The 12,237-nt window shown below is 35.9% G+C and overlaps 2 protein-coding genes across 2 annotated transcripts; both read right to left on the reverse strand.

The window, feature by feature from the left end:
* Positions 1 to 6,531: 6,531 nt before the first annotated feature.
* LOC139867694 (uncharacterized) lies at positions 6,532 to 7,954 on the reverse strand. The gene has a single exon (XM_071856060.1). It carries the CDS (start codon positions 7,909 to 7,911, stop codon positions 6,799 to 6,801), a length of 1,113 nt encoding a protein of 370 aa, XP_071712161.1. The 5' UTR covers positions 7,912 to 7,954; the 3' UTR covers positions 6,532 to 6,798.
* A 2,895-nt stretch (positions 7,955 to 10,849) lies between these two features.
* Positions 10,850 to 11,992, reverse strand: LOC139868855 (transcription termination factor MTERF8, chloroplastic-like). The gene has a single exon (XM_071857196.1). The coding sequence runs from the start codon at positions 11,990 to 11,992 to the stop codon at positions 10,850 to 10,852; it is 1,143 nt and encodes a 380-aa protein (XP_071713297.1).
* Between the last annotated feature and the right edge of the window lie 245 nt (positions 11,993 to 12,237).

Below are 12,237 nucleotides of genomic sequence, written 5' to 3' on the forward strand. Positions count from 1 at the left end.
AACCATTATCATCGGTATGAACTTTATCAAGTTCAAACGAACCATCTTCAAGACGTTCTCTAATCCAATGATACCGCACATCTATATGTTTTGTCCGCTTATGATACATAGAATTTCTAGCCAAATGAATCGCACTCTCATTATCACAAAGAACCACATATCGTGATTGCTTAAACCCAATGTCTTGTAGAAACTTTTTCATCCACAATAGTTCTTTGCACGCTTCTGTTGTTGCCATATACTCAGCCTCGGTTGTAGACAATGCAACACACTTTTGTAACCTTGATTGCCATGAAACTGCTCCCCCTGCGAAAGTCATCATATATCCAGAAGTGGATTTCATGTTATCTTTGTTTCCTGCCATATCTGAGTCTGTATAACCAACAAGCATCGGCTTTCCATTTCCAAATGTGATACCTAATTTTGAAGTACCTCGTAAGTATCTCATAATCCATTTAACTGCTTCCCAATGCTTCTTACCCGGATTTGACATAAACCGACAAACAACACCTACCGCATGAGCTATATCAGGCCTAGTACACACCATAGCATACATCAAGCTACCAACCGCTGAAGCATATGGAACTTTATCCATCTCCTCAACATCCTCCTTTGAAGAAGGGCAATCTCTATCTGTTAGCTTAAAGTTGTTAGTAAGAGGGGAACTAACCACTTTAGCATTCTCCATGTTGAATCTACTAAGCACCTTTTTAATGTATTGCTCTTATGATATATGTAACGTCTTAGCACCTCTATCTCTAGAAATCCGAATGCCAAGAATCTGTTTTGCTGGCCCCAAATCTTTCATAGCAAAGGACTTGCTCAATTCTCGCTTCAACTGCGCAATTCTTTTAATATTTTTACCAACAATCAACATATCATCAACGTATAACAACAATATGATGAAATCATCATCACCAAACCTCTGAAAGAAAACACAATGATCTGAAGTTGTCTTTCGGTAGCCTTGCTTTCCTATAACCAACTCAAACTTCTTATACCACTGTCTCGGTGCTTGCTTCAACCCATATAGACTTTTCTGAAGTCTACAAACATAATTTTCTTTACCCTTAACCCGAAAACCTTCAGGTTGCATCATGTAGATTTCCTTATCCAAATCACCGTGAAGAAAAGCAGTCTTGACATCCATCTGTTCAACCTCAAGATCAAGACTAGCAGCTAACCCAAGAACCACTCGAATAGATCCCATCTTCACGACTGGAGAGAAAATCTCATCAAAATCAATACCCTTTTTCTGGCTGAATCCTTTAACAACTAACCTAGCTTTGTACATTAGTTGTGAAGTAAGCTCATCTGTCTTCACTTTGAACACCCATTTGTTTCTCAAAGCTCTCTTGCCTTTAGGTAACTTCACCAACTCATAAGTATTATTCTCATGTAAGGAATTCATTTCATCTTGCATGGGTTCACCCCACTCTTTCTTATGCTCATCTTTCATTGCTTCTGAATAACATTCTGGCTCTCCCCCATCAGTAACTAATACATACTCATCAGCAGAATATCTAACAGAAGGATGACGGTCTCGAGTAGACCGCCTAAGTGGGACAAATGGGGGCACATCTGGTACTGGAATCTCTACCTGCTCCGGAGCATCACCAACATCAGTACCATGTTCATCATTCTGAACATCATCTCCAACATGTTGTGGAGTAACTGGATCCAAATCAACAAGATCAGTACTAGGTTGAGGAACTGAATCTGTCTTCTCAACATCTTTTAACATCCGATCTTCTGTAAAAACAACATCTCGGCTTCGTACAAGTTTCTTCTGAACTGGATCATATAACCTGTACCCAAAATCATCTTCACCATAGCCGAGGAATACACATGGCTTAGTCTTCATATCAAGCTTTGACCTCTCATCTTTGGGAACATGAACAAAAGCTTTACATCCAAAAACTCGTAAATGGCGGTAAGAAACATCTTTGCCGCTCCAAACCCTGTTAGGAACATCAAAACGCAAAGGAACACAAGGGGTTAGATTAATAATATGAACTGCCGTATTTAAAGCCTCACCCCAAAAGGAATCGGACAACCCTGCATGTGAAAGCAAACATCTAACTCTCTCAACCAAAGTTCTGTTCATCCTCTCTGCTAAGCCATTCAAATGATGTGTCTTTGGTGGAGTCTTTTGATGCCGAATACCATTCTCCTTACAGTAAGCATCAAATCTGCCAATGTATTCACCGCCATTATCAGTCCGAATACACTTGAGTTTCTTCCCCGTTTGCCTTTCAACTAGTGCATGAAATTTCTTAAACTTCTCAAACACTTGATCTTTTGACTTTAAGGTGTAAACCCACACCTTCCTGGAATGATCATCAATGAATGTAACAAAGTAGGAACATCCACCAAGTGTTCTAGTCTTCATAGGTCCACAAACATCCGAATGAACTAGATCAAGTACGTTCTCCATTCGAAAAGAAGAATGACTCTTAAACACAACTCTGGTCTGTTTCCCTGCCAAACAGTGAGAACACTTACTCAAATCAATACCACTAACACCCGACAACACATTCTTCTTGAACAAGATAGACATCCCCTTTTCACTCATTTGGCCAAGTCTTTTATGCCACAACTCAGTAGAATCAACATTGTCCACCGCGTTAACAATGTTCTGGATGATCTTCGGACGCGTGATGTATAATCTTGAGTCTTTCTTGCCTCTTCCCACTATCATAGAACCAAGAGTTAGTTTCCAAATACCATTACCAAAACCGTTATAATAACCATCATCATCAAGAATGCCTGTTGAAATAACATTAAGTCTCATATCCGGAACATGTTTTACATTATGCAAAACTAACTCCATTCCCGTGTCAAATTTCAAACAAACATCTCCAATACCAACGATCTTTGATAATCCGGCATTACCCATCCTAGCAAATCCATAGTCACCTGGAGTGTAAGATGAGAAGTGATCTCTACAAATTGCAACATGACATGTAGCACCACTATCAACAATCCAACTCGTGTCATCATGAGTAAGATTGATCATATCATAATCAATACAAACAAAGAACTCATCTGTGATAGCGTTAACTTCAACCTTATCATCATCACCACCATCACTTTTCTTTTGTTTATTCTTGTCATATGCCTTTTTCTTCTCATTCTTCAACTTTGGACAATACCACTTTGTGTGCCCCTTTTCATGATAATTATAACACTCAACATTAGCAAATTTACCTTTGCGTGAGCTGCTACGATGATTGCCTCTTTTACCCAGACCTCTACTATGACTTCTCCCCCGCGTTTCTGTGACCAAGATATCTGACTGTGAAGAGGAACCTTGTGACTTTCTTCTCATCTCTTCATTCAAAATACTACCCTTAGCCAATTCCATGGTGATAGTACCATTCGGTGCAGAGTTGGACAAAGATGTCCTAAAAGTCTCCCAAGAGTCCGGTAATGTACCAAGTAACCAGAGACCCTGAATCTCATCCTCAAACTTGATACCCATACCTGCAAGCTGATTTATAATACCCTGATATGCGTTTAGGTGATCTGTAATAGGAGTCCCATCATGATACTTCAAAGCCATCATCTGCTTAATTAAGAACAACTTGTTATTCCCAGTCTTTCGCTCATATAACTGCTCAAGCTTTTTCCATAAGGCTTTAGCATCAGTCTCCCCAGTAATATGATTCACAACATTATCATCAACCCACTGCCGAATATACCCACATACTTGTCTATGCAAAATTTTTCATTGAGCATCAGATTTTTCCTCAGGTTTATCCTCAGTAAAAACAGGCAAATAATAATCTTTCACATAAAGAAGATCCTCCATCTTGCCTTTCCAAACATGATAATTTGAACCATTTAAACTAATCATTTTACTTGTATTAGCTTCCATCTTTCACACAAGTCAAATCAAATAACCTAGCTCTTGATACCAATTTGATGAAAAATAGTCACAACGGACAATCTACAAAGCGGAAACAAACCCGTTTGACCAACACTTTCCCGACCCGTATGAACCCGTGAGGAAACTAACAAACATGCTATATCAAATCCAACCCAATTCAGTCCCCAAATCTGTTCCAAATTAGTAGCCAAACAATAATCAAGCACACATTAAATACACGCGACTTTTTACGTGGAAAACCCCTCAAAATTGAGAGTAAAAACCACGGGACTCGTAAGCCACTTAATGTTCCACTATCATCAACAAGAGAGCAATACAATAATCCTTCTCTAGCTCAACTAGAGGTATACAACATCATCATACTCTTGAACAACAATAATCAACAAGTATATGAAGAAATTAAAGACAAAAGATGAACAACACTACCAATAAACTGCCCTCTGTTCCAACAGCAAGAACACGACCTACATGCCTCTTTAGACAAATTCAACGGTTGAAAATGTTGGCACTGATGTCAGGAAGACACAGCCCAAAAATGAAGAAGATTCAACGGTCGGATCTCCGGGGATCGTCGATTTTCTAGCCTGCTGTCACTGTAGACGGAAATGGAGTTTCACTCTTTTTCTTGATCTATCTCTCTGATCTCTCTTGATAAATACAGCTGCAAACAATTAACATATTAATGCCCCCAGATGTTGACCAGGTCAAACTTCATCTTGGGCCTATTTTGTTGGACTTGGGCTTCCTCATAAATGAAAAACTTAAATAAAACCCAACACGATAGTCTTTGTATTTTTTTCCTAAAAAAAAAAAACCAAGACAAAATTACACCGATAGTCACTGTAATTTGTATCTAATTGCTATGATAGTCGAAATAGAAATTTTTAAGATGGATATCCCTTTAATTTGCACACATTGCGCAATAAACCAAATCACTAATGTCGGTAGTTATTTCCGTTATTACAAAGTCATTTACAAAGCATGTGACGGTATTTTTGATATTTTATCTCCTTTATCTTCATGGAGGAGGAGCTATAGAATCTAATGTATTTGGAATATGTAACATGACTAGATATTTGTCATAACTTCAATCTTAATGTGATTTAATTTAGTTTTGAATTTGGGTTTTGGATGATGAAACACATGATTTTTAAGGGATGCTTCAAACCTGGAATGTGTATTTATAATATATTATTGTAACGAATGGGAACACTGTTCACCTTATTTTTTTTTATTGCTTAAGGGTATTTCTGACTTTTCACACCTTAGATATTTGTTGGTTAGGGTTTATGCACCCACATCTCTCGATTCTTCCATTAACTCTCTTCATCGTTCTCTGGCAATTTTTAGCGTATGCTTTCTTGCGATTAACGTTTTGTGTGACTTCAATTTCGTAATCGTCATCATCCTTCCATTCAATCTCTTCATTGTTCTATGACGATTTTCAGTATATGCTTTGTTGCGATTAACGTTTTGTGTGACTTCGATTTCGTAATCGTCGTTGAGTTTACATTATTTGATCAGTGATGTGTATATGGGTGCGTGTTCGGTTTTTTCCCTAATTTTCTCTCTTGCTTCACCGATGGCGATGGTGATGACGACCGTTGCCGCCACTGTCACAATCAATACTGGTATGAACTTATTTTTGTTATACTCTGTGTAATTGTAATTTATGAAATGTATATTAGCATTTTTATTGTAAAACATTATATGGGTTGACTCAGAACTACTCACTAGTTCGCAATCAAACTTTGAATTCAAATTAGTATACTTTAAAACACAACTAATTTTCTTTCGAAACACGGATTCGTGTCTTGAAGTATACTCACCGTAATTTTTACTAAATCTGTTACAACATTTTCGTTATGATTGTTGTAACAACATTTTGTTATCTACGATGATTTGAACAAATCTTTATCATGAGTCCTAATACTTCTTCATTCTCCCGTGCTCTAGCAATTGCGCTCGAAAAATCCAAATAGGACACTTATTAAAAAGTCAAAAAAAATAAAACTACAATTGATGGACAGGTTCATTAGTAGCAGGACATGCCCCCATAACACCTCAAGTGGCTTTGCCAATGCATGTTTGAAACTCGATAGGTTTTTCGTACGTGGCTAGAGAAAACGTTGAGATGACTACGAAGATACCTCGATTATACCATGTATATTTAAATTGAACAGATTCAGATTCAGTGTATAACTTTGTTCTGTTTTCAGTTGAGTTGAACCATAATGATATTTGACTCTAGGAGACAACCTTCAAAAATTCGTACTAGTACTATTTAGAAAAAGGCAACTAGGCATATGAATTTTTTAATTTTTCTTTTCTTATTTAGTGGTTGAATTATATCCCTGTTTTGGATTGTTTAACACATTCCAAAACGATATATACATAATAGAGATTCCTTGAAAAAAGAATCCCCAAAAAATCTCCTAAAATCCTTTTTCGAGAAGCATTTTAAAGTAGCTTCAGGAATAAAATAAAATAAAAAAATAAAAAATAAAAACATAACCAGAAGAACAGGGTAGTAGTTACCAAACATACCATAAACATTATCTAGTTATGCTGCAACAATAAAAAAAAAAAAATGAATACATACAACAATAACACTAAACCCTTGATTTTTAAATATTTCAACAACAGCTGCAAATAATTCTTAGCTCTGAAAGCATTTGGCTTTTTACAAAATTAAGCTTTAGCACTGAAAATTAAAAAGGGGGGAAAAATGAAACAGCAACGGAAGGTACTAAAGTTCAAAACAATGATCAACAAACAATGCCAAATCTTTTTGTCTTTGTTGTCAGATATATATTCCATTCTCGATCTTCATTCAAAGTCCGACTCCAGCTACAAAATGTTAGTAGTACTATTGACAAACAATCCAGGGAGCTTGTACGGCTAAATCATTCGCCTTTCGAACTCATGATGCTATTCATGTAAGTGTCACATAATCTTGGTACATGATTCTCAAAACTCTTCAAAAAACAAAGAAACTTTGGTTCAGAAAAAGTAAGAATCGTAGAAAGAGACGGTTTGTCTTTTAAGAGCTCTGTTTCTTTCAAGATATTAAGAACTTGATTCCTTGGCTTTATCCGTTTTTCTAAACTCAATGTCCAAAAATGCGTATTACCGATTAATATTGAAGGCGTATAATTTAGCTCCTTCATGAAATACTTCAATTTATCGCTAAGGTAACTTTCTGTTAAATTCAAACAGTTAGGCTGAGCCCTAAGCAATGTAGCTATTTCATGATCAGACCAACCAAAACTCGAAAAAATTTGCATCTTTTTCTTGATTTGTGAATCGGTGCGATACATAACCACACGGACAGCATGTATAAAACTTCCCAAATCACGCAAAATCCCCAATTTATCTTCCAGATAACTCAAACTAGTTTTGATTAGCTTAGGGGGTACTAAAAGCTGGCTAGGGTAAGTTAACATAAACTTGATGATCCTCTCATTTGATAAACCATAATTCTGCATTAATGAAATATTTGTTGACAGTCTACTTATTGTTCGATTCGAGAAAGAGAACGATTTTGAGTTATTAATAACTTTAATCACATTTTCATCACTGCCAACTAATTTCTTAACAAAATCAACACACGGAATTATCCGGGAATGTAACCCAGGCCATAAAACTTGCGGGTTTTTCTTGATGAGACTGACAAGATCCGACCCGGATAACCCAAGTTCCTTAAAAACCCTAACTTTGGGTTCTAGGGTTTTGGTCGGCTTGGAATTTAGGATTCTTGGAGAACAATAAACGATTTGTTTGATCTGGGAATTGTTTAATCCGTAATTCTTTAAGATGGTAACAACTAAATCGGAATTAATGGTGGATTTGAGATGGGTTACTTTACCTTTTGAGGAGACAAAGATGGCATCTTGTTTGGAAAAATTGAGGGAATGAGTGAGGTAATCAAAGACTGAATTCGAGTTACCGGACAGAGTGGAGTAACGAGCAAAACCATGAGGCCGGAGTCGGAAAATGAAGCCGGAAATCCTAAACATGTTGCGAAGAGTGGTGGCGGGCTTTCATGCGAGCAAAGATTTGAACTTCTTTAAACTCCGCATATAAAATTAAGGATTTGATCCTCTCCTGTTAATGGGGTCATCTTAATTTTTGTTATGATAAAAAATGGGGCCACTTATTTGTATTTTTTTATTTTATATTTTTATTGTTATACTGTATTTATTTATTTTTCTAAAATATAATTTGATGGGTTAAGTTACTGGGAGAATCTTAATCCTAAATTACATATACATCTATACCTCCGTGGGGGGAGGAATGACTTCCCTTTTACTCTAGGGTAGAGGAAAGACTGTCTACATCTAACCTCCCCCATACTCCACTTTAGTGGAATTGGGTATTGTTGTTGTTGTTGTTGTTGTTGTTGTTGTTGTACCTATACATCTATTGCCTTTCCAAAAAAAACAAAAAAAAAACAAAAAAAAAATTACCTATTACCTACGCTATATTACTGGTATTACCAAAACCAAAACAAAATTACACGGATAATCTCTATAAAACTTGTATCTGATTGCTATTGCTATTGGTATTGCTATTGCTATGATAGTCAAAAAGGAATTTTTTATGATGGATATCCTTTTAATTTGCACACATCCACAGTAGTTCAAATCACTAATGTCAGTAGTTATTTTCGTTATTACAAAGTCATGTACAAGGCATGTGACAGTATTTTTGATATTTTATCTCCTTTATCTTCATGCAAGAGGAGCTACAGAATCTAATGTATTTGGAATATGTAACATGACTAGAAATTTGTTAACTTCAATCTTAATGTGATTGTAATTAAGTTTTGAATTTGAGTTTTGGATGATGAAACACATGATTTTTAAGTGATGCTTCAAACCTGAAATGTGTATTTATAATATATTATTGCAACATATGGGAACACTATTCACCTTATTTTTTTTTTTATTGTTTAAGAGTATTTTTGTCTTTTCATTACTTTAGGTTTTTTTTTTTTTTTTTTTTTTTTTTTTTTTTTTTTTTTTACGAGGAACCCTACTATGGGCCAGAGCACATTGGCCCCCCCACCGCAGGTAAACCCCGGGTAAACGGCAAGCCAGCCCTCCACCGCTACCAGGTAAGGCATTCTCCAGTTTGGTCATTAAATGCGGGCACCCCTTAGGATTGAACCCGAGACCTCCCCTTCACTGAAAGTGCTGGTGGCCACCCAGGCTAGGCCTGGATGGTTTACTTTAGGTTTGTTGATTAGAGTTTATACACCCACATCTCTCGATCCTTTCATTCACTCTCTTCATCGATCTCTGGCAATTTTGAGCGTATGCTTTGTTGCGATTAACGTTTTGTGTGACTTCAAGTTCGTAATCGTCATCATCCTTCCATTCAATCTCTTCATCGTTCTCTGGCGATTTTCAGCGTATGCTTTGTTGCGGTTAATGTTTTGTGTGACTTCGATTTCGTAATCGCCGTTGAGTTTACATTATTTGATCGGTGATGTGTATATGGGTGCGTGTTCGGTTTTCCCCCCCTAATTTTCTCTCTTGCTTCACCGATAGCGATGGTGATGACGACCGTTGCCGCCACCGTCACAATCGATACTGTTTTGAACTTATTTTGTTATACTCTGTGTAATTGTAATTTATGAAATGTGTATTAGCATTTTTTTATCTTTAAACATTATATGGGTTGACCCAAAACTACTCACTAGTTCGCAATCAAACTTTGAATCCAAATTTTATCAAATATTACCATGAGTATACTTTAAAACACAACTGATTTTCTTTCAAAACACGGATTCGTGTTTTGAAGTATACTCACTACACAACTGATTTTCTTTCAAAACACGGATTCGTGTTTTGAAGTATACTCACTGTAATATTTACTGAATCTGTTACAACATTTTCGTTATGATTGTTGTAACAACATTTTGTTACCTACGATGATTTGAACAAATCTTTATCAGAGTCCAAATACTTCTTCATTCTCCCGTGCTCTAGCAATTGCGCTCGAAAAGTACAAATAGGACACTTATTGTAATTGAGTTGGTGTACAATCACAACAACGTCTTTAAGGTGACACTTGTAAAAAGCCAAAAAAATAAAAATAAAAAAAACTACAATTCATGAGACAGGTTCATTGGTAGCAGGACATGCCCCCATAACACCTCAAGTGGAGCTCCCAATGCATGTTTGAAACTCGAAAGGTTTTTCGTACGTGGCTAGAGAAAACGTTGAGATGACTATGAAGATACCTCGATTATACCATTTACATTTAAATTAAACAGATTCAGATTTAGTGTATAACTTTGTTCTGTTTTCAGTTGAGTTGAACCATAATGATATTTGACTCTAGAAGACAACGACCTTCAAAAATTCGTACTAGTACTATTTAGAAAAATGCAACTAGGCATATGATTTTTTTTTCTTAGTTAGTGGATGAATTTATATCCCTGTTTTGGATTGTCTAACACATTCCAAAACGATATATACATAATAGAGATTCCTTGAAAAAAGAATCCCCAAAAAAATCTCCTAAAATCCTTTTAGAGAAGCATTATAAGGTAGCTTCAGGGGGAAAAAATACATAACCAGAAGAACAGGGTAGTAGTTACCAAACATACCATAAACATTATCTAGTTATGCTGCAACAATAAAATAAATGAATACATACAACGATGACACTAAACCCTTGATTTTAAATATTTCAACAGCTGCCAATAATTCTTTACTCTTAAGCATTTGGCTTTTTACAAAATTAAGCTTTTAAAAAGGGAAACAAAAAAATGAAACAGCAAAGGAAGGTACTAAAGTTCAAAACAATGACCAACTAACAATACCAAATCTTTCTGTCTTTGTTGTCAGATATATTCCATTCTCGATCTACACTCAATGTCCGACTCCAGCCACAAAATGTTAGTATTACTATTGACAAAGAATCCAGGGAGCTTGTACGGCTAAATCATTCGCCTTTCAAACTCGGGATGCTATTCATGTAAGTGTCACATAATCTTGGTACATGATTCTCAAAACGCTTCAAAAAACAAAGAAACTTTGGTTCAGAAATTTTAATTATCGTAGCAAGAGACGGTTTGTCTTTTAAGAGCTCCTTTTCTTTCAAGATATTGAAAACTTGGTTCCTTGGCTTTATCCGTTTTTCTAAACTATATGTCCAGAAATGCGCATTACCGATTAATATTGAAGGCGTATAATTTAGCTCCTTCATGAAATACTTCAATTTATCGCTAAGGTAACTTTCTGTTAAATTCAAACAGTTTGGCTGAGCCCTAAGCAAAGTAGCTATTTCATAATCAGACCAACCAAAACTTGAAAAAATTTGCATCTTCTTCTTAATTTGTGAATCGGTGCGAAACAAAACAGCACGAACAGCATGTATAAAACTCCCCAAATCACGCGAAATCCCCAATTTATCTTCCACATAACTCAAACTCCTTTTGAATAGATTCGGGTTTACTAAAAGCCGGTCAGGGTAATTTGACATAAACTTTATAATCCTCTCATTTGATAAACCATAATTCTGCATTAATGAAATATTTGTTGACAGTTTTTTCATTTTTTGATGCTGGAAAGAAAACCATCTTGAGTTATTAACAACTTTAATCACATTTTCATCACTGCCAACTAATTTCTTAACAGAATCAATAGACGGAATTATCCGGGAATGTAACCCACGCCATAAAATTTTCGGGTCTTTCTTGATGAGACTGACAAGATCCGACCCGCGTAACCCAAGTTCCTTAAAAACCCTAACTTTGGGTTCTACGGTTTTTGTTGGATTGGAAGTTAGGATTCTTGGAGCATAAGAAATGATTTGTTTGATCTGGGTATTGTTTAATCCGTAATTCTTTAAGATAGTAACAACTAAATTGGAATTAATGGTGGATTTGAGATGGGTAAGGTTACCTTTTTTGGAGAGAAAGATGGCATCTTGTTTGGAAAAATGGAGGGAATGAGTGAGGTAATCAACCACTGAATGAGGGTTGCCGGATAAAGTGGAGTAACGAGCAAAACCATCAGGCCGGAATCGGAAAATGAAGCCGGAATTCCTAAACATGGTGTGGAGACTGTGGAGGCGGACTTTCATGTGAGCAAAAGATTTGAACTTGTTTATTTAGCAATTTACGGATTACATATATTACCTATTACCTATTACCTATTACCTATAGCTTTATACCAATGATTAATTTTTAGTCATAACTACTATATAAAAACGTATATACGGCAGTAGTATTATGTTGTTCGATTTATTTTTGTTTTTGTAAAGTGTGATTTTCTAAAACTTAATACTCCGTATATGACTATATGTTTATAAATCTATCTTCTATCCTA

Source organism: Rutidosis leptorrhynchoides, chromosome 9 (assembly GCF_046630445.1).
Source record: "Rutidosis leptorrhynchoides isolate AG116_Rl617_1_P2 chromosome 9, CSIRO_AGI_Rlap_v1, whole genome shotgun sequence".
In the NCBI taxonomy this organism is placed as follows: domain Eukaryota; kingdom Viridiplantae; phylum Streptophyta; class Magnoliopsida; order Asterales; family Asteraceae; genus Rutidosis; species Rutidosis leptorrhynchoides.